At 40.4% G+C, this 23,748-nt stretch overlaps 1 protein-coding gene across 1 annotated transcript in view; it reads left to right on the forward strand.

Moving 5' to 3' along the window:
• Positions 1-560: 560 nt before the first annotated feature.
• Positions 561-23,748, forward strand: part of LOC137266124 (uncharacterized) — a 39,383-nt gene continuing 16,195 nt past the window's right edge. The window contains exons 1-13 of the mRNA XM_067801619.1: positions 561-713; positions 8,559-8,690; positions 10,220-10,467; positions 11,693-11,824; positions 14,401-14,539; positions 14,787-14,894; positions 15,061-16,398; positions 16,990-17,091; positions 17,364-18,767; positions 19,753-19,851; positions 20,397-20,559; positions 21,331-21,524; positions 22,252-23,572. Of these exons, the coding sequence (XP_067657720.1) occupies positions 641-713; positions 8,559-8,690; positions 10,220-10,467; positions 11,693-11,824; positions 14,401-14,539; positions 14,787-14,894; positions 15,061-16,398; positions 16,990-17,091; positions 17,364-18,767; positions 19,753-19,851; positions 20,397-20,559; positions 21,331-21,524; positions 22,252-23,572 (5,453 nt within the window). The 5' untranslated portion in view covers positions 561-640. The remainder of the gene's footprint in view (positions 714-8,558; positions 8,691-10,219; positions 10,468-11,692; positions 11,825-14,400; positions 14,540-14,786; positions 14,895-15,060; positions 16,399-16,989; positions 17,092-17,363; positions 18,768-19,752; positions 19,852-20,396; positions 20,560-21,330; positions 21,525-22,251; positions 23,573-23,748) is intronic.

The raw sequence follows: 23,748 nt of genomic DNA on the forward strand, positions 1-23,748 counted from the left end.
GCCCCCCTCCCCTCTCTCTTACACACACATAAATAATCTCTCCTTATCCTGTGTGTACATTTACTCATCTGCCCTGTACCTTAACCCTCTGACCACCTCACTGACGGCCACACACACAGACACAGAGACACAGACACACAGACACACACCATCACACAATCACATATTCACAATCACACAATCATGCACTGAATGCTATTGCGTGTTCGCGTCAACAGGAAGGTACGGTGGACGTATGGTTCCAAAAATAGCAGTGAAACTACGCAACTTCATCTAACACCGGAGCGCCAAGGATGACCACAGACACTATTGTGGACGACCCGCTTACGCATTGTCCGATAACAATGGTTTAGTCATGTATAAACCCTGTTTTAGCAAAACACATAGACTGCTGACTTTGCTCGAGGGTTCTCAATCTACATTACGTTCATCACGGGCAGTCACGCATTGTCAGGTCGCTGACCTAGAAAAGCAATGATCCTGCGAGACTGGTAAACAAGACCGAAGGCTGTTTAAGGCGACAAGCTTTTGTGAAAAGACGACAGGCTAAATGGTATATATATATAAACTGTACGTCAGGTGGCAGTATCAGTAAATACTGGCAGACAGCAGCTGTGGTCTGTCTGAACCTCCACACAGCATGTCAGCTATCAATGGTGGACTGACCGGGTATGTTGTACTGGTCTGTACGGTCGCTGTGGCTACACTACCTGGTGAGTACAGTGTATGTTATCCGTCTTTCAGATGGAGCGGGTCTATTACCTGCAGTAGTCGAACATGGTTAGAGGACTGAGACGGAAGGTCATGGTTAGAGGACTGTGACAGGACATGGCTCGAGGACTATGACAGGACATGATGCAGAAACTGTAACGACATGACTTGTTACATGTGGATGGTGACGACAGGACGCACTAAGATGACGGTAACGGCAATGCATGTGATTGGTTTGGTGACGCCAGGACACTTTATGGGGCTGCATGTAATGACGGGTACTTACGGGTACTGTAATGTCAAGGCATGTTATGGGGTCTCTGTAACGACAAGACACGCTATGGGTATGCACGGTCATGTTACATGTTACGGGTACTGTTAAGTAAAGACATTTTACAGGGCTGTAACTGTAGGACATGTTATGGGGGCTGTAACGACAACACATATTGCGGGTACTGTAACGTCTGGACATGCTACGGTTGAGTTGAGTTGGGCTTTATGTCACGTCGGCATTATTCCGGCCATATAGTGACAAGATCGACGAGGCTGTAACGGTAGGACATGTTACGGGTACTGTAACAGCATGACATGTTATGGGGCTGCAACGGTAGGACATGTTACGGGTACTGTAACAACATGACATGTTATGGGGCTGCAACGGTAGGACATGTTACGGGTACTGTAACAACATGACATGTTATGGGGCTGCAACGGTAGGACATGTTACGGGTACTGTAACAACATGACATGTTATGGGGATGTAACGACAAAACATGCTACGGTGATTGTAACATCAAGACGTGTTACGGTACTGTAACGGTAGAACATGTTATGGAGTCTGTAACGTTAATACATGTCATGAGGTCTGTAAACGTCCAGACATGTTACGGCTCTGTAACGGTAAGATATGTTACAGGGTCGGTAACGTCAAGACGTTACGAGGTCTGGAACGTCAATTTATTTTCCATACAGTGAAATATAACCAAGTACATACAATCATATGTTGCCCACGTGTAATAACACTTAAGACGAATTTCATTGGTCAGTTATCCGCCCATGACCTTCATGACCACATTAGAATGTGGAACTACTTTTTTCATTCATAAGTTATTTCTATAAATTTACTACGAATGTTCAGTCTCGCTACTGCGAGGAAGACAAAAGTTAAGTGCTGTAAACCATAAAACGTTACGAAAGAACTAATTTTCACACATGTTTATTAATACGTGGTTTCAAGAATAATTCAAACTTTATGAGTAAACATTAATTTAGAATTTGATAAGTTAACACAATCGTAGATGACAACAAGATGACTTCTCCCATCTCAGTCAACAGTCTCGTTCAGATAGATGGGCAAGTCTAAAGGGTCGTGTTATCAGTGTTACGCAACCTCTAAAAGGTATCAGATACAGAATTACGAAGTTACCTGAGAGGCTAACATTAGCGCATTGTGAAACAAACAGTGACTTGCATCTTCCATGCACAATGAACAGAGACAAATTCACGATTTTCTTCGCAGTGAGCTCACAGTTTTTCATGAGTGCCAGACAAGTTAACGGTGAGGAATATCAACCAGCTACATTACCTGGCATGTTCGACAGTTTTGATGCCTATTTGAAGCAAGTCAATTATGGCAGGTCCCTAGTGACGGGTTAGTCCTACCGATAGTGACTGACACCGTTTTTTTCACAAATAAACTCATATCAAAACAAAGACAATTGACGAGAGATGGAAAGGTAACTTACCAAATACATCTAAGGCCCTGACAGATGAAGAAGTAAACAAACTGTGGCAGAAGGGTGGAGACATTTCCGAATCCATAATAAACACTCCTGATGTAAAAAAATGACAAGTGGAGCTTACATCACTGGAGACAAACGGATAACTAATGACAGTGATCGCAAACAATAATGTAGCTCACATGCATATCACGCAAGTGTGTGGCCATAACAAAAATATACTGAGTGTGAACAGTTATTCACACCTTTCTGATGCACAACACAGGGAAGCTGTCTTGGACCGGAAATCAGTCTGCCATGCTACAATGCTCGCTCGCGCGGCTTCGTGCGTCTTCATGCATCGTTCCGTCATCTGAAGATGCCCAAACCCGTCTACATCCCAAAGTATGTCGTATACAAAACACAAAAAAGTTTTATCTAGTGATACTGGTCACACTAGCTGGTCCAGTACACGGAGGGACATTCAATATCAACATTGGCAATTCCTCTGTCTGGTAGTGAGTGATACCATGGAAACCGAGCTCGTCACAAAATGTCGCCGCGTTGCTCACTGTCTCTTCTGACGACGAGTAACTTTCCAAGTGAAAATGTTTCTAGTTCTATAACTCTTACAGTTACTTAATTTGATGAACATTGAATTTCAAGTTAAAATCTGTTTGTATTTTCGGTCTTCGTGCACGAAAAACTATAATATCACGCGCTTTACTTAGGGGCATTGCGTCCGCACTGCCGTATCACTGTCCTTCACCTTTACGTCAAGCGACAATCGCAGATTTCGCGTGTGGACTTTCTTGTTTAGAAATGAAATGTTCTATACAAATGGATAATACAGAAATTAACTTTGGTTTTAGGAACTTTGAGTCAGAAAGGCCCATATTCGCTCGTGTATTTGTCTCCATACACGAGGTCTGTAACGTCAAGACCTGTTACGGGTACCACGTCAGCAGAACGCTGTTAGTTAGATGAAACTCGAACCGTTTGCAGTCTAGTTTCACGCTATTGTTTTCACTATACTTCAGGGTATAGTTGTACAAAGCAACTCTGGTGTTTCGCCAGTCGTAAACCTTTGTATGGGCGTGGCGACCGCCTAAGCGCGAAGATTGCTTTAACAACGACGCTCTGAAGATATGTCTGTTACGTATGCATTAACAGACCCATTTAAAGATTCACAGTTTGCTATAGCCGGTGATTCTTTCTACCAGTTTACTTACTGCTGGTAATATCCGTGTAAGTTTTAAACTAAGGCGCAAGACAAAATACTGAATACACAAGTCCGTGGATGTTGTTTGTAAGATCAAAATGATGTTTACCAGAATATAGTTTTGATATGTACAGTGGTGTATGATGTTTACACTTTGACAATGTCAGTGTGTCACACTGACCTTGCCATAGACCCGGTGAGTAAGTTGCGAGCTGTTTGCACGAACATTACTGACAATCAATAGACCGCACAGTGTCGGAATTCGCGCTCCGTTGGAGTTGATTGGACGACATCGGTCTTACATAATATTTATTGATGTGTTATTGATTATAGGGTCAGGGACGAACAATTGTTCAAGAGCATTTTTTATGGTGTGGAGAATGAGTGGTAGACAGGACACATGCGTGCGTGAATGAGTGGGTTAGAATAACTTGTGCTAGTCTTGACCGAAAAAAATATCGTGAAAGTAGAAATATAAGAATTGTTGTCGGGAATTCAAAGTTGATTTGCGTAAGCGTAAACAAGACAAACTGGTAAATTCTACGAATAAAGCTTATTCCTTCAGGAAAGAAATGCAATCCCTCAAATCTAGGTCTCATGCTAAAGATAACATATAAAAAATACAGTGCCTTCTCATGTTGGGTTTCTTTTAAATGAAACAATATTACACACGGAAACTGATGACATTCAAAATGATTTTACTGAACGCTATTCGTGTGCTAATGTTGATTGACTTGTGCTGGATTCAACCATTGAAAGCGAAATATATGGTGCAATGGATCACCCGAAAAAGCAAAAACAGCAGGCCCAGATGACACTGGCATGTTAAAGTGTTTTCTATGCAAAACGCTTTAATAAGGTATCTGAAATAGGTGTTTTCCCAAACGGTTGGTCATGTTCCATAATAATTCCCCTGCATAAAAACGGTAACCAAGGTGACCAGACAACTACAGGGGTATTTCATTGATTAACTTTCTAGGATGTGTTTACAGCAATACTAGATAACAGAATTTCGAAATGGGCGAACATGCGTGACAAAATTCCTGAATTTCAAGCTGGCTTTGGAATTTTTCTACATAAGATCTTATATTTACTCTTTGTGCACTTATCCGAAAGACTTTGTCACGACGAAAGCGTAAATTGTTTGTAGCATTTGTAAATTTCAAAAACGCTTTTGATTCAGTTGACCTCTCAAAGGTATGGGGATGTCTTCGGAAAGCTGACCTACGGGGGAAAATGTTTGCTACTATATAACCAATATATTGTAATGTGAGGTAATAGATTCGTAGAAAGGAGGATGAGACAGATTTCTTTGAATGTCCTTTTGGATTTGAGACAATTATACGTCCTGTGTTATTTTCACTTTTCATTAATGAAAGGTATTTTGAAATAGCTTCAAGGTAAACAAGGTATCCAAATTTTCCAGAATTAATAGAAGTTTTGATGTTACTCTGTTACAGATGATACCATGTTAGTGTCAGATTCTGTGGTTGGTCCCTTAGACAACTAAATATTCTAAATATATACACAAAAGAATGGAAATTACTAGTGATTCTAGACAAAACGAAAACTGCCATCGTTAGGAAAGGTGGTCCAATAGCGCGGAAAGAAAGATGGGAATTTTACGGCTAGTTAGCCAATGTAGTGGATCATTATTCATATTTAGGAATCTGGTTTTCACACAGTGAACCTGAAAAACATGTACCAAAGATTAGCATTGTGTGCAAAGATAGTTCTAATGAGTTGAATGTGTTTTGTGCACAAAGCTGGAACCGTGCCAGTTAATATGCTATTTAAGCTCTTTGGTAGCCAGATACAACTAATTTTATTACATGGCTCAGACGTATGGGGATTTCAGCGGTATGAATGTTTGGAGAAGGTCCAGTTATAAGCATGCAAAAAACCCAACTCAACTTTAGAGTGAGTGAGTGAGTTTAGTTTTACACCGCACTCAGCAATATATCCAGCTATGGCTGCAGTCTGTAAACAATCGAGTCTGGACCAGACAATCCAGTGATGAACAACATGAGCGTCGATCTGCGCAATTGGGAACCGATGACATTTAACAACCAAGTCAGCAAGCCTGACCACCCGATCCTGTGAGTCGCCTGTTATGGCAAGCATGGGTTGCTGAAGGCCTAGACCAGGACCTTCAAGGGTATCAACTTTAGAAGATAGTTCACGTTGTGCTTATTACAAAACTAGCTTGGCCTTACTTTAACCAGAAATGTATTTATCATTACTCACGACGGAAACTTTAAGGAAACATTCTATTAAAAATCGGCTAGGTTTATTAGTCCTTTTTGAAAATGAAAGAAGAAAACTTTTCATTGCAAACTCGAAACGAATCTGTCATATATGCGATATAGAAATAGAAAGTGAAATTCACTTTGTGTTCGTCTGTCCATTTTATAGTAAACATCGAAAGAAATATATTAAAGAATAAAGATCATTTGATAATGAATGCCACCATTGTAAGCTTTCGTGTATAGTGTCGTATATTAAAACCCCTTTCATTACATATTAAACATGCACTAGTTAAAGACATGAAATGTCTGAAGAAAGTGTTACGAGTATAACAGTATGATATGTACTTCTTTCTTGTATATGGGCCGGAGGCCTTTTGTACAGTAAACATTTCGTCTTGACTTGAGTACGTGAGTGCATGTGAGTGCATACGTGTGTGTGTGTGTGTGTGCGTGCGCGTGCGCGCGCGTGCGTGCGTGCGTGCTTGGTTGCGTGTGCGTTCAAAGTCACGTTTTGCATTTACGTACTGTTTGGGCTTGATAATATAGAAACGTGGAACCAATAAATTAGCGAACACACAGTTTTTACGGTAATTTGAAATCCTGCTTGTGTGCATGATTAAATAGTTTTTGATACATGTATTTGAGGTTTATATTCATAATGACACACTCAGTGACTCCTAAATCGACATCACTATCAATCATATCATATTTTGAAAACGTTCCGACTGGGACTTTTCCATATGTCCAAAATAATTTAAAAACCTTCATTGATGCAATTGTATTGTTTAAAGCCAAATTTGATACTTCTCTTGTTATATGTAGTGGTATTGTCATCAATAGTCCAATGTGCTATTATTCTGAAATAACTTCTACCATTTCATTACGATAATGTCATTTTTCATAGTATTCAAGATTTCCGCACTTACGAAAATTAACTAATTTTGCTCTTGGGAGGTTGACATGTTACCAATGTTGAATCCAGTCAACTAGAATAATCAGTTGTTGTAGCCCACTTACTCGGTCCGACATGAAAATAACATCATCAGCAAACATCAGAAGAAACAGTTCATGTAAATCAGAATATAAGTGTAATACCCTTCGACAAGTATCATGAATGTCGGCACTAAACTCATTGATAAAAATGGTATATGCAGTTGGGCTTAATACACAGCCCTGTCTTAGTCCAGCGAGTCAGTCAAACACTCAGTAAATCCACCGTTACACAGTGCGCATACTGTTACTTGCAAACAGTGTTAATACATACACTGAATCATATTCAGTAACATAAGAGGTAACCACACTTTTTGAGGACATTCATTAATGTACATGCATTTGTATCGATAGAATCAAATGCGTTTTTGAAATCTTCAAAGGCACGTTGAATCTACCTCTACGTTTACTTAAATACTTGAGCATACAATCGGTTAGTGTGAACAGCTTCTGTGAAAGGCATTTAAGACGTTGTAAAGGAAAACCTCGATGTATCACGGATAGTCAGCGTCTTTATTGCAATGAGTGTGAACAAGCCACCCTAAAGCGTTTTGGGTAACATTTCATAGAAGGTACAGAAATTTACCCATTGATTTTCCGTATTGTAAGAAATATAGACGATCAGTGGAATCGTTTCATAGTTAGATTAACCAACAAAGTGACGAGCGAACGCTTTAACCACTAGGCTACCCCAGCGCCCCTAACAACAAAGAATGACAAAAGACTTTCCACATGGTTGTATGACGAGAGCATTGACGTCAACAATTCTGTAGCTAGCAGCTTAAGGCTGAGTTGTTTACCCTACACGATGTTTGAGGTACACTTCAGCAGGCCTCTTTTACAAATACGTCACATGAATCTTCCTCAAAAGGTGTTAGATCAAGGTTTAAACATTTTGTGGAGTCCATTTTGAAAGTTCCCGTACGTTTTCAGATTGGATAAGATTGAATACAGCTCGCACTTACAAACGTCTAGGGAGCACAATGGCTTGTGAACTCTTTGGTACAAAGATCCACTGATCAGGTTGCAGTTTGTGAAATTGTTGGAGCTAGCGCTGTTCAACCAAACAAAATGTCCGCATAATGACTGCTCCAGTTATATTTAGGAACTGAGTTGTACCCTCAGTGAGTTCACTGGTGGATGACTAGGAACTGAGTTGTACCCTCAGTGAGTTCACTGGTGGATGACTAGGAATGAGGGCCAAAGTTTGAAACATTCTTATGGCAATAGATAATTGTTGATTATCACATACAAGTATGTCGCACACTGCAATACTCCTGCGTAATGGCGGCAGCCCGAAACTGATCGAGTCCGAGCCAAACAATCCAGTGATCAACAATCCAGTGATCAACATGAGCATAGATCTAAGCTACTGGGATACGATGACATGTGCCAACCAAGTCAGTGAAACTGGCCACCCAATCCTCTCAGTCTCTTACGACAAGTACGGTTACCGAGGACCAATTTTTTTCACACATATTCGTAGGTCTTGAGATATGTAATCTGTGTCAGGATTTCAGAGGATGCACCTGGCTCATCCAACTCTCTGATATATTGCATATCGTCTGAACGAAACCGTAGGATAACTCGAAGTAGCTCCATTGCATCTGTCGGTATATTAGCTATATTATGTTGACATTTTGTCATTCTCTTTCATAACTGTTTCAGCGCTGACAACATCCACACAGTGTGATGCTCCTCTGGGTTTCGAAAATGGCAACATCACTGATGATCAATTTTCTGCATCATCAACTCTCAACCCCACCTACGCAGCAAAGGCGGCAAGACTTAACGTTGGACGTAAGCAGTGTTTGTCTTGTATAACTACGTGTTAGCATTAGGTATTACATATGCGCACACGTTCTAGCCTCAGAACAGTGCCAAGTTATAATCATGTATTATAATCGCAGTGAAGAAATAACGCCAAATTCCATACCGATAACTCCTGCTTTTGTTTTTGAGATGTCGTCAAACGAATTTGACAAGGTTAGGGATCATCCGAGAATAATATACACTCTGTGTCATCTACATGCATTATATTAACATGCCATCAAAGGAAACTCCTCACAATACAAGGAATACGTGGGATGTGGGTACCCGGACTAGGAATGTAATAATTAATCAGCCGCCTAGCCCGCTCAGCCACCGCGGGTTTGAATCCTGGATGGGACTTAACCCCAAAAGTACCAGAATTTGAACTTAACTATTAAATTGTAATCCCGATTATGGCGTACGTTACATTTGACCATTTTCTAAACGGCATTGTATAATCATAGCTTTCTGCCATGGGAGCCATGCCAATTTACACTTATCAGAGGGGTACACAAAGTATGTAGTCTAGACTACCGGGCGTTCGACTTGGATGAGCGGGCTAGGGGGCTGACTTTGTGTGTTGGCGATTAGGTGTCCTACTTGAGGGTGCTGGTTCGAATCTCGGAAGGGACTCAACCAAAAAAGTACTAGAAAATGTACTTTACTACGAAAGTACAATCCCTCATATGACATTCGTTACAATATCAAGGCGGTTCACGCGTTATGCTAATTTGGGGAATCAAACTCGGGCTTTTGGCGTTCCCGTTCTCACCACCTGGCCAGCACTGCAATGCAAATAAATATCGTAACTATGTCATGTAGTGAAGAAGATACAACTTTAGAAATGTCCTGAAAACATTACTGATTGGTCGACGTGTTACTGTCCAGTATATCGCAGACACAGACCAGTAGGTGGGTACCCGGAAGGTTGACCTTGCACCGGTTTTGGATTAACCTATATGTACCGTCGAAATGAACGCATACACCAATGAAATCAAGAAATGAACTAAAATGCAGTTATAAACAGTGAGGTCTGTTTTACGCCCTTTTAGCAATATTCCACCAATATCATGGCGGGGGATACAAGAAACGGGGTTCTTACATTGTGCTAATGTGGAGAATGAAACTTGGACCGTGAACGTTTCAACACTAGGCAACCCGACAAACCATCGCTGCAATGCAAATAAAGCACAGAAGGTGACCCAATGTCCTGAAGATGCAACATTTGAAATAGTCACTGCCAGTACAGGCTAGCTATTCTTGAAACGTTCGTAACCCTACGAACTTCTTAAGCCCATTCTTAACACACTGCCTACGATCAAAGTTAAGAATTCTTAGGGCTACGAACGTTTCGAGAATAAGGGCCCAGAACAGTAAGAGCATACGGGTAGCCGGAGAGTTGATAGAAGGAACTTTTGACCAGTTTTTGGTTAACCGTGTGCATACCCGAAGGAGAAAAACTACTGATGAAATCTAATGCAAACCTTTCAAATCATCTGCAATGTGTCACTTTACAGATGGATGGGTAGCCCAACAGTCCAGTGGCAAAGAGTACCTGAAGGTTGACCTGCTGACTCAGTACAACGTGACCCGCTACCGAGTCCAGGGCAGCAGAAATGGATGGTACGCAGAAACAGTGCTACTATTCTTCAGCCTGGATGGTCTTGTCTGGGAGAGATACGCCACCAGCAATGGGACACAGAGACTGCCAGGGGCGCCAAACGGCCAGAATGTTGTCACGGTCGACTTAAAGCCATCTGTACAGGTTTGTTTGATTGTTTGTTGTTTAACTCCCCACTCAGCAATATTCCAACAGCTCTGCGGCGATCTGTAACGTAATCTGGACAATCCAGTTGTTAACAACGTGAACACGGAAGTGCGCAAGTGGGATACGATGACATGTGTCAACCAAGTCAGTAACCCTGACAAGTGTGGGTTGCTGAGACCAATTCTAACCTGGATCTTTATTGGTCAGCTGTACAGGTAGGAGTGATACCATCCCATTCTCGAACTCAGTATCTATAGTCAGCGATGATGGTTATATTACAGGTGTTTGTCTGCGGTTAGTTACATAATGTTTTTCTTTATAACTGTCGTCTTGTACATGTTTTTTATTATCAAAATTTGACGGAGACATGTGCAAACAACTAGAAATGACATTAGTTCAGTTTGTAACAAATTTGTTTAACATCAAAGAATCTGATATGTGGCCCCCAAAATGAACATACGGTTAGCATTGTCAATTAACGCACGGCGAATTACTGACCATCATAAATTGGTGTCTCGATAATCTAACTTGATCTCAACCAATCATGAGATGGCCGTCTTCATGAGACATCAGAAAATAAAGCATACACATCTAATGAATGCGTTAGAAAGATTACGGATACACAAGATGTTTTAAGCCGCTTTGAGCAATATTCCAGAAATATCGCTGTGTGGGACACCGGAAGTGGATATCACACATTGTCTTTGGTGTCGGGTCTTTGGCGTGACAAGCGAACGTTTTAACCAATGGACTATCCCACAGTCCCCGATATGTGTAATGGAGATCGATAACCATTAACTAAATATTGATCGATTATCGATAAATATCGGCGATATAAGCAAAAGTGCAAAACACTGCCTGAAAGAAGTTTCACATCCATGGTGAGTGGTGATATTTTTTGCGTGGATTATTAGCAAAACATCGTCCTGAACATAACTTGGAAGCAGATCAAGAATAAAGTCCTAATTTGTACATTGTGCTAGAAAACTATTTTTTAGTCACAAAAGTTAGTGTACTATATTACCGATGACAACATTTTCATATAATCATTAATAATGTTTCCTGTCGGAGATAATTCCAAATGTCGATCTATTATCCAACCCTTATTATAGTACCATATTCTCTGTGAAGCATGAAGTAACCGGTTTGTTGTGATTCTGTCCCATGTTCTTCAACCCTGATTCCCACTTGAATGTCCTGTAATGATGTCCTTTTCTTTCAGGCCAGGTACTTAGCATTTGCACCGCAGCCCAATAGGTACAACAGCAGGCAAGGCTTACGACTGGAGTTGTATGGATGTGAGGCTCAACAACAAATCCCCGTCAGAAACACCCCTGTCTTCCAGGACATACAGGTAAATAGAGACAATGAAAAAGTGTTATAGTGCCACAATGACAGACAGCTCTAAATGATCATATCATATTATTAAGATGTATACAGATATAACTACATTTCTAGCATTACAAAGGAAAGCCCAACACTTTTATATGTACTTTGGAAAAAATACAACCCATACTTTTGGTTGAAAAAAATCTTGGTACCAAAAATATCCCATTGAAGTTTTTCCCATATGAATGATCAGGTGTACGTGAAATATTTTGATAGAGCTCCATAGATTAAGGAAGTAAGCTTAGCACATTTCTGTTAAGTCATAAGATAAGAAGTGACAGAGCATTAAGCCATATATGCAAAGTCATATACGCGAAGAGGTAGCTACGCACATGTGTGAGTGAGTTTAGTTTTACGCCGCACACAGCAATATTCCAGCTATATGGCGGTGGTCTGTAAATAATCGAGTCTGAACCAGACAATCCAGTGTTCAACAACATGAGCATCGATCTGCGCAATTGGGAACAGATGACATGTGTCATCCATGTCAGCGAGCCTGACCACCCGATCCCGTTAGTCGCCTCTTACGACAAGCATAGTCGCCTTTTATAGCAAGCATGGTTTGCTGAAGGCCTATTCTACCCCGGGACCTTCATGGGTCTAAGGACATGATCATTGAATCATGTAAGTGATGGTTGAAATGTGGGACACCAATCGCGGAACATCAGGTTAAGGCCAAAAATATATTCCATCATGTTGGTGAAATCAGAGAGACGAAAGCAGGAAAAAACATATGGTGAAAAACCACTTCAAGCACGCTGGATTCAAGGAAACCCTGTACAAGAGTATAACGTTCAAACACCAAATGAACAGGATCTATGGAATCACCCTCAATAACACGCCGCTGTCACACATGGACATGAAACGATCGCTATCGACGGTGGCAATACTTACGCATACGGGCACCGTTTTAAAAAAAATCTAAATGCATAAATCATGGACAACATCCATTACAACCCACGTGGATACTGGAAAGGCGCGTCCGCCATCCTGAAACTCACCAAAGCTGCTCGAGTCTCCGAAGAGAAAGCAAAAGTTTGGCTTAAAACACAAGCTCTTTGGCTTGTTTTCCTGCTGGCACCTTGGACCATCTCGAGAATACAATTTGACATTCTTACATCGAATCGTGTCCATCAAGCTGACCACCTGTGTCTACCACTTGCCAGGGTAAGACATTAAAGCTACAAGTATGCCCTAACCATCATGGATGTTGCCAGTCACCAGCTGTTGACAACAGAAGATTCGAACGAAGTAACTAAAGTAAGCAAAGAACTCATTTACAAATGCAGCTGCTTTACATGCCCTGCCCTCTTGTCGACAGCTTCACTCGCACCTCTGCCAAACATCAGCTCTCGCACCAGAATGTGCAGGATTTAACCCATCCTGAAAACAGAAATACAGAATGGGTTGTACGCATGCTGCGAGTGGTGGGTGACAACGTGCCACCGATTGCATCTGGTCCACGTCCATATGGTACCACGTCGACCAAGTCGACATCAAAATATGTAAACCGAACTTATACAGCTCGAAAGACGGGCTGCTGAGATGGTTCATCAGAGAGAAATTACAAATTGCGCCACACGACACGGTATTAGTCCTAATTAAAGATTCCAACCCTTTATTATCATCATGTGAAGACTGATCGAGAAACGTTTGTTTAGTCGATGGAGACGATATTTACTCAGTCCCACGTCGAGGTCTTCGTGGAGGGCAATTCACGACCCTGTACGATAGTTTAGGTCTGTGTGATAGTGAACGGTTGCAATATCTCATGGACACTTTAGTTGACCATTGCCATGAGAGCAAAGAACGCAGCGCTCCGTACTCAACATACTCCTTATCCTTCTTCGATGTGTTCATGGCAGACTCGATCCACGACATTGTCTCTCAATATTACGGCAACGTTTAAAGGTAGAACCAGTCTGCAGGTGTAGGGGGAACGTGTTGGAGTTTGGGGACAGTTTTAGTGTTCCAGTGTTGTAAAACCAACAAATATTTTGGGCCTATTTTTCAAGCCAGCAAGGATGAACGATCATCCTTTAGGAAGCCATATCTAAAAGAAATAACCCAACAACATAAACTTTACAGGGGACCTGGTCCAAAACTATGAGATACCTTACTACTTGTCATACGTGTAGAAGTACCTATGTGTTATGTCATACAAGTGATGCTTCAGCACCAGCATCAAGAATCACATGCTCATCCTACAGTAACATCCGCTTACACATCAGTTATTGCAGCAGCATCGACATCAATATACCATAAGGGACAGTGGGGTAGCCCAGTGGTAAAAAAGTTCGGTCGTTACACCAAAGACCCGGGTTCTATTCCCCACATGGTAACAATTTGTGAAACCCTATTGTTAGTGTCCCCCTCTGAGACGTTACAGTAATATTGCTCAGAGCGACGTAAAAATAAACTCACTCAAATAACCCAAATCTGCATCAGCATCTAATATTGCATCGTATACATCTGCATGAACACCTATATATCCATATCTGCATGAACACACATCATCTCATGGTCCAATCAATATTCCAGGGAAGCAATGAGTGGTTACCCAGCCAGAGTCCATATGTCATCAGCAATCTCATAAAGATTCGTCCGGGAGCATATGTGAAAATACTACCCGGAGTCAAGGTTATATTCAATTCGTCAGACGCAGGATTCACCGTTCTTGGTAAGGATAAACGGAAATGTCATCTTACATCTGATACCAACATTAGTTAGCACAGATCATTTTCCCAACTTGTACTTAAGACAAACAGTTCACCTTCAGGGAAACCATCATCAACAGATTCTGGATGAAAGTATCTACAGTTGTAAACCAGCGCTTGGTGTTGTGTGTCTCAGTATTGTTATAATGACGTGGGAAAACAGGGACGACTCTGAAAACATGAATACCACTTGCAATATTATTATTTCAGGTACATTGGAGGCACGGGGTCTCAGTGGACTACCTGTGGTTTTCACAGCTTCAAATGCCTTCACAAACCAGACAAACATGTGGGCAGGCATTGAAGTTGTCAGTCAAGGTATGTATGATCTTAACGGTGGGGTAGCCAAGTTGTCAAATCATACGCTCGTCACTCTGAAGACCCAGGTTCGATTCTCCGCATAGGTTCAATGTGTAAAACCCATTTCATGTGAGATACCGTACATTGTTATGTGTCCATATTTGAGCCTCTTTTTAACTTGCAGGAAATTTGACTTTGGAATTCAGCCATATATACGGAGCAGATGGTGGTATCAAAGGACCTCTAAGATCCATTACTATACGACACTGCAATATCCATCACAACGACAGAGGAATATCCCTTGAGATGGGGGATACAACCCAAGACAGAATTCAAATATCAGGAACCATCATATCAGACAATACCCAAGAGGGCATATATGGAAGAAACTGGCCTCAAGAGAATTTCTACATCGGTATGGAAAATAGTGACATCTTGCGTAATGGAAGGGGCGGTATAAGTTTTTACACTGAAGCTGTGCTATTTGCTCATAACTGTAGATTTTCAAATAATTTCAATGGTATATACAACTATTATGTAGGCATGGGTGCGACAATAAAGAAATGCGTGTTTGAAAACAATCTGTACAGGGGATTTGTCATAAGTAACGCTGCTTTTACCAGACAAATGAACATTACTTTTGATGAAACCCAATTCAAGGGGAATGGACAAGATGGCCTAAACATCTACATAAGAGATGCAGTCTCGGATATGACCATTTCTATAACAAACTCTCACTTCACCAACAACGGCTGGTATGGTGTCACGATTCAAGGAGAATTCTCTCGCACCCGACCTGAAATACTGCTGAGGAACAATACACTGGAGGGGAGCCAATCAACCACAAATTACAACCTGGTGTATATTGATACAAGAAATTCTATATATGGAAGTGTTATCATGACCGAAAATGATTTTCAAACACGAAAAGGCATTCGCACACGAGGCAGAAATTTTGTCTCATTTAATATTTCAAATAACACATTTTCGGGTATCAAAGGAGACAGTGGGATATTAATAGAGGCAGAGGGCACAGTCATATCTGGCAATATCTTCACCAACTGTTCCACAACGTCTGTGATTCACACAAAGGCAGTCGGAGTACAGATCCACGACAACGTCTTCCAGAACCCAGATGCACTCTACGACCTCTTTGTTGATGCGGACTACTCTGAAAACCAGCAACTGCATGCAAGCCACAATTTTTGGGGAAGCAGAGACAAGTTCTTTGTTCGATCCAGAATCTGTGACTTCTTTTGTGATGTTACAAAAATGAGGGTTCAAGTGGATCCATACTTTTTCTCCGAGATGTTCAATGAACTGTCATCGCAGTTAGACTCGGACATTTTTGTTTTCAACGGTGAAAACGTGATTGGAGGAATGTTGACCATGTCAGTCACTCTTCAACCCAACCAAGTACTGTATGTGAACAGAAGCCTGTACATTCCGGAAGGGACGGAACTGACAATAAGCAAGAACAATACACTGGTGTTTCCATACAAGCAAGGCATTTTCGTTAGAGGTTAGTTTTCAGATGCAATTTCCTATTTGTGAAATGAATAAGTTCTCAAATGTGTTTCCGCTGTCATCTGTTTGCCAGATTAAACTAACTTTTAACAAGTATCCTACCCATCAAAAGTTTAGACTCACTAATGTAAATGTAGAAGCTTACTTCAGTCAATTATTCTCAACGAGATTTTGCAAAATATGCCATACTGTTTACACACGAACAGATGTGTTGTAAAGCAAATTTGTAACGTTTAAAATATTGTCAATAAATGATGACACACGGTATAAGATGGCAAATTATTATCGAAACTTTACACTAAAGCTCAGCTGTTCACATTCAAGATCTTTGCAATGATTTTCAGCTGATTTGATGAGCGATCCTCATGCAATAACTCTGCATAAGGTTACTCCCAAGCTGATGGAGAAATTCATCTTCGTTGTAACCGTGTGTTTTTTAGTCTCTCTAAACTTTTGATGGGTAGTATACATATTTTTACTATAAGTAGTTAATCTATTTTAGTTCAGTGTTGACAGAATGAATGTTAAAGGTAAGTAAATGCCTCATGTGCATGCCTTAAACAGGCTATTTGGCTGATAATTTCAGGAGTATTAACGATACAAGGCCAGCCAGATGCCAACGTTGAATTAATGAGTGATGGTTCCCCCAGCAATCAACGATGGGGTGGCATCATATTCAATGCTACGGGTAAGATCTTTCCGTCCGCATTTAAGAAGAGGCAAAAACCACATTCCACTGAAACGTAACATTGTATAAACGTAATTTCTGCCCTTCTGAAACAGAAGACTGCAACACTAATCATAAAACATATCGGATGTGTTATGGATAATCTAAGAAAAACGTTTTTGTTTCCGACACAGTCATAACAATGTACCTTTCATGCATGTATTGTCAACATATTTAACAAATGATCGATATACAAATGACAAATCTTTCAATCAGAGTTATATCTGTTCCAGGATCGTCCCTGCAACACACCATATTGAAACATGCGGACACAGGAATACGTGTAAACGTCAATGTGTCCGGTGAAATTAGTGTTTCTGATTCCATCATTTCACAGTGTACAACAAGCATAGCTGGACAGCTGTGGTCTGAAGTCTCCTTGTCTCTTGACAGAGTTAAAGTAAATGAAACCAGCAATTTCATTGTCTTGGACGGGCTGAGCTCGCATCCAGTGTCACTGAATATCAATGAGTGCGAAATTGAGTGTTCTTCTGGAACACGTCTTCAAACCAGAAACAGTGAAGCCAACTTTCATGTAAGAATGCGCTCTACAAAAATGTACTCTGGGTCTAGAGGATTTTACATGCAGTCATGCAATTCAAATATTACCATTAATGCACAAGATTCTGTTTTCAAGAGTACATATAGTTATGACAGTTTTTACATAGATGGAGGAGTATTAAACATAACATTCAGAGGAGTCTCCGTTATTGGAAAAAGGGGAATCACGAAGTTCAGAACATGTATCGGAAATCGTCAATATCGTGCAGCAGGAGCCATAGATATTCAAGATTCGAGCTTTGATGTACAATCTGTAGTTGCACTGGACTTTGGAGGACTATACTACCAGTATAATACAAGACACGATGTCTTAATTAAAAATAACACATTCCGCATAGAAAATCAGTATTATGACGGTGTCAAGGCGTCAATCTGGAAGAACAGTGTACCTTGGAGTATAAGCATCCATGGCAACATGTTTGAAAATTGTGGATTAAAAATTGAAGGAAGCGTTCCAAATGCATCTATAGATGGTAACACTTTTGTGACTGAAAAGTCAGCTGTGGATATAAATGTTCAAACGCCCAAAGGTGGCAGCACAAGGATTAGTAACAATCTCGTACAAGGTGGCGATATAAAAGTGAAATCTGAAGAAGACAAGGAATGGTTCTATTTAACAAGGAACATCTTCAACTCGAGCACTGTCATCCTAATGAGCCCCATTGCAACTTTGAATGAGAACTCTTTCCTTGCTGGCCAGGAGTATGATATCAGATTTGAAGGCAATGGTTACGAAGACAAAGAAATCAACTCCACATTCAACTATTGGGGTACCACCGATGCCAAGGACATAGCATCGCGAGTTTATGATTCATCATATGACACATCTCTTCCAACAATCACATATGTACCTTTCTACGGATTCCCCAACTTAACAGATCCCCGGTCTCCGGTCCAAAGTTTTATTTCTGCCGATGGTACACTTGGTGGAAACGTTGGAGGGGCTGTTACACTTACATCCGAATCGAGCCCATACACTGTGACTGAAAATATCGTGGTTGGAAAACTGGAGACGCTTATTATTGAGGCTGGGGTGACTTTGCGGTTTGAAAAGGGTTTTGGAATGTATGTGGAAGGTAATTATTATCTTTTCATCTGCTCTTCATATTATCATGCATATTAGTTACACAAATCTAACTTACGTCAGTACATGCAATATCCTCTTAGGTGTTATTCTCACATGTTAATTCATACTGAAATGCATAATGCATGTGGCTTGCAAGGTAGAAGACACGACTTCATTAGAGCACATAATGTGAAAATATTGGGCAGCGATAAAATCAAATTTATGGTGCAGACATTGGTTTTGCTTGCAATGTCAAATTATGATCATTCAGATTGCTTGCAACAGGTTCTAAAAGGACCACAACCGCTGTGGCCATGCGTTACTCTTTAATGGGTAGAAATGTTGTCGAAACAAGAAGATTTAAAACGAAGGGCATCGTCAGGACTGTGTCATCAACATAGCTGTTGTCGTGTACAGCTCTTTGACCCTTTACATCAAGTGTGGTCTGATCCTGTGATTTCGTTCACTGATAAGCATCTTGCATTCTCCACCAGTGTCTTACTTGTGATGTGGATACCTTTTACACATTAGCAAAAGTGTCACAATGTACGGCTGCTCCACTAATAATACGATATTGACTATCCAGCTTGGTATCTGTTTTGATAGTGTAGCGGCAGTGGAATATCGCTCTAAGACATAGCCTATGCAACTAAGTATCTATGATAGTTGCACCCTTTCAGAGTGCAAATCATGCAAGTCTTTTGCTACCGCACAGCGGTTGATATACTGTGGAACACTGACTGATAAACTAGTCATCAAATGTTTGTCACACACAGTGCGATCGTTCATTACTGCTGCTTTCATGTTGGGAGGGTCTCACAGGCAAAAGATGGTTATTGAAGGTTTTCATATACTTGACGTTTTTTCCAGCAAAAAGGAATGGACCAGATCCTTAAATCCGACGTAATGACATTGAATGTTTGCGATTTTTAGCGTGCATCATATCTCATCTTTATTCAGTGTGACATGATTGTACAAACCCTTATTCTATTCAGGTGCACTTATTGTTCGTGGCAACAAGACTCATCCTGTGAGGACCGAGCCAGTTACTCCTGGAGTGAAATGGTCAGGAGTAAGATTACTTGTGAATCGTTGTAAGTGAAGAATTTAATTATCATGTTTTGAGAATTTGGCTGTAGATAGCTACCTTATCACGTATCAAGTGACCTCATCACGTATAGTAATTAAGATGAAATGTTGAGATGTGTTTTGTCATAATCAATTATTATTACGTTACAGGAACGATCACAGTCAAATTATTAGAAATATACTATCAGATATACATTCGTATGAAGCGTATAAGAAACACTTAACGCAACATTAATTCTTTTACCATTCTTCCTTGATAAATAAAATGTCAACTGAAATTTAGATGTCAGATTTTTATTCAGCATAGGTTAAAAGTTGTTCAAAAATGATCACAGACAATAATAGCGATTTGAGACTATGATCGGTTCTTGAATATTTTTGTCCTGAGTTGATTAAAATGCTAAGATTTAAAGGTTCACTTGGCAAGGTAAACTATGAGAATTCACAATCTTGATTTCACTTTATCCGATTTACATTTTGCATTGTGTGTAATCCATCGTTTTCGCTGCAAACAGATCATAGAAAGTGTACGTTATTTTTAAACCAACAGACCGTCTGTTTCCCAATACTGACACAACTATTCGACTCGTCGGAGGGGTGAAAAACAACGAGGGACGTCTTGAAGTCAAGATTAATGGAACTTGGGGGACTGTTTGTCATGATGGCTTTGGCAAAATTGATGCCATAGTCGCTTGCCAAATGCTTGGATATGAGTGAGTGTTGCTGTAATTAGTTCATTACACTATCAAATTTGTCTTTGCCAGAAGCAGTATATAACCACAGCTATTCCATGCAATAGACTCTTGTTCAGGTAATGACCATGTGAAAGCACTAGAAATTGACCAAGGAAATCGGTTGATTCTGGGTGATATCTGTATTTCGACGGATAATCAAGTTTGGTATCTTCTGATACCTAGGCGCTGGTATCTTCTGATACCTAGGCGCAGATCATTCAGCCACTCTGGGGAATGCAGAGAACTAGCGTTGCAGTGTTGGGGAGTATACGTATTCTCCGGAAAGTTCTTGGTGGATTACCAACCGCTGCCTGGGCTGCACGTGGAAAGGGCAACTGCTTAGAGCTGCTGCTGAGCCTTACCGGCCTAACTGTGTGAAGAAAACCCGACCCCTCGGGTTACAGATTTCATCTTAATCTGTATAACATTATAATAATAGGTTTATTTGGATAGCGCTCAATATACAAATACACGCATCAAATGTAACATAATATAGAGATTAGATTCGTTGTGTGAATGGTTGTGAAACACTCGAACCTGTCAGTAAAGTGAAACAAGCCTCTGACTGATGATACACCAGAGTGTTTGACATATGATATATTGCCACTGGTCAAAATTTCAAGACCAACCTTTCCTCAAGGTTTGGATTGCCCAAACGACAGTGTAGTATCGGCGTTTGTGCTATGAACTATGAAGGATTATAGTGTGCGTGTTTTAGATATATGAATATACGTCTGTATCTGTCTGCAGCTACACAATAACACCTATGGTGTTTTATGGTTCCAACGACTTTGGTGAAGGTTCGGGACCAATACACCTTGGCAACCTGAGATGTACAGGCAACGAGAACACGCTCATGGAATGTGAAAGATCACCGTTTTACTGTTACCACAGACAGGATGTAGCAATACGATGTAGTGAGAAGCTACTGCCTTTTCCACAAGGTACGTGTTCATCACCTTGTTCAGCAGTAACATCCTTTCTGTTTCTAGGGGATGTTGGTGTGGTGTGAATGGGGTTGGTGGTTGGGGTTAGGGGGTTGGTGGCTCTGGCCTCGGTTACTTGTAATTTCCTTGTCAATAGACAATTAATAGTTTATATTATTTTCTGAACGACATGGTTATGTGTAATGAGCTATTTGGATATAAAGTCCATAAGGCAGATCTGGATGAAAGCTTGAATTTCAACACACATAACGAGTTGCTAAAAAGACATGTATCATACAGGCAGTATTTTCAGCAAATTAATATAATTGCTAAGTATAATATCAATATATTATATCTTATGAAGAATTATTACAACCCATTTGGTCTCATCAATAACCTAAAACCTAAGTTACTTCATAACTTTTATCTTCTTTACAATGTCTTTTGTTCTAAAGTTTTTGTGTAGCATTTACGATGAAGAGTAATTCGTTTTGTGGATAGACAGTTTCTGACATCGCGCACTTCCCATACCCTTTAACATTAATACAACGCAAATCTTATGGATAACATCCATCTGACGATCTAGCCCAGAACCGTTGGGAAAAAATCAATCAAGAAGTTGTTACCCATAAGATGTCTTGTTTTGCCACACCGACGTCTAAATGCCTTTGAAGAATCCATTTTAACATTCTTTTTATCATTTCATATGATTAGTGGATTGTAAATGTAACGTTGGTAATTACAGATATTGGGAACGATGTGCAGCTTCGCCATTTCCAAATGAATGACACAGATACCGGTCTTGAAATCAATGGAAATGTTACACTCATGGAGAATGTCATATCATCTTACTCAGGAGGATACGGTGTTACTTTCAAACTTGGAATGAAAGGAATACCTCCTGTTATCCACATTGATGGACTAGAGTCGGTGAACAACCATTTGTCAGGGGTCAGAGTTGACTTGGACACAGATGATTTTATAAGCAGGTCACAAATCAGGATATCGAACTGTAACGTACATTCAAATGCCGCATATGGTGTTTACATCCAGCAATATGTGAACATTTCTCTGACGTCATGCCGCTTTTCTGGGAATTCCTATCAAACTATCTTTTCTGAAACTGATGCTTTAATAAACATTGAAGATTCCATTTTCTCAAACGGCAATAATAATGCGTTTTACCTGAATCACAGAAGGAGTGCAAAAAGAAATTTACAATTTTTTGTAAGGGATTCACAGTTTTATGACAGCGATTTAAGAAATTACTATCGCTGGAGAGGTGGAAGACATCTGTTTTATATCTCATCATCAAGTTCTTGGGCAGAAATGTACATTGTACTCACTAACAACACGTTCCATAGGATAAATGCGAATATGGTGTATTGTTACACTCGTTACGCATCCACTAATTTCATATATATGACGGACAACACTTTCAAAAATATTACTGGTGGCATTGTTTGGGTACAACAAACAGCAAACTCGCGTTTTCAGTTTCATTTTGTAAATAATGCTGTAGAGAACGCATCAATGCAATCTTCTGAACCATTAATGAAAATCCTTGATCAGCAAACTGCAGGAGGTCATCTCAACATTGTCAATAATACATTCTCTGCAAATAAAGCTTCCCATATCATACTACTCGGGGATATGAAAAACCCTGAAACGAACGTGAGCATATCAAGGAACATATTCAAGGATAACATATGCTCCGAGACTGTAAACACTGCTTCAAATCATCTGACAATGAGGAACAATATTTTTAGCAACCCATTTGCCAAGTGCGAGCTAGTAGTACCAGCGTTTGAAAGATGGCATGACATCGATGCTCGATGGAACTTCTGGGGGAAGCAAGATATGGATTATGTCACGCGCAGGATATGTGGGTTTGACATTGACATGGCGAGGTTATTTGTGCATTATCTGCCGTACTACCTATCTGAAGATTTAACTGATGCTTCAAGGTCAGCTCAGACAACTTTCAAAGGTGGTGAGATCACTGGTGAAGTACATCTCCTAACATCTGAATCACCATACAGCATCACGAGGTCAATATTCGTCAGGTATGTACACTCTTTACTGACATACTCTGGCTCATGTAAATACCGTATATATGAAGGTTCCATGTGCTAACATTTCACAGTTGCCATTATCAATGCAATTTCAGTAGGGTCAAGTTTTGCATATTTGGACAGTCTAGGGTCATGATTGTTTTCCAGTGGTCCATTCATCTGCACTA

Source organism: Haliotis asinina, chromosome 15 (assembly GCF_037392515.1).
Source record: "Haliotis asinina isolate JCU_RB_2024 chromosome 15, JCU_Hal_asi_v2, whole genome shotgun sequence".
Classification (NCBI taxonomy): Eukaryota; Metazoa; Mollusca; class Gastropoda; order Lepetellida; family Haliotidae; genus Haliotis; species Haliotis asinina.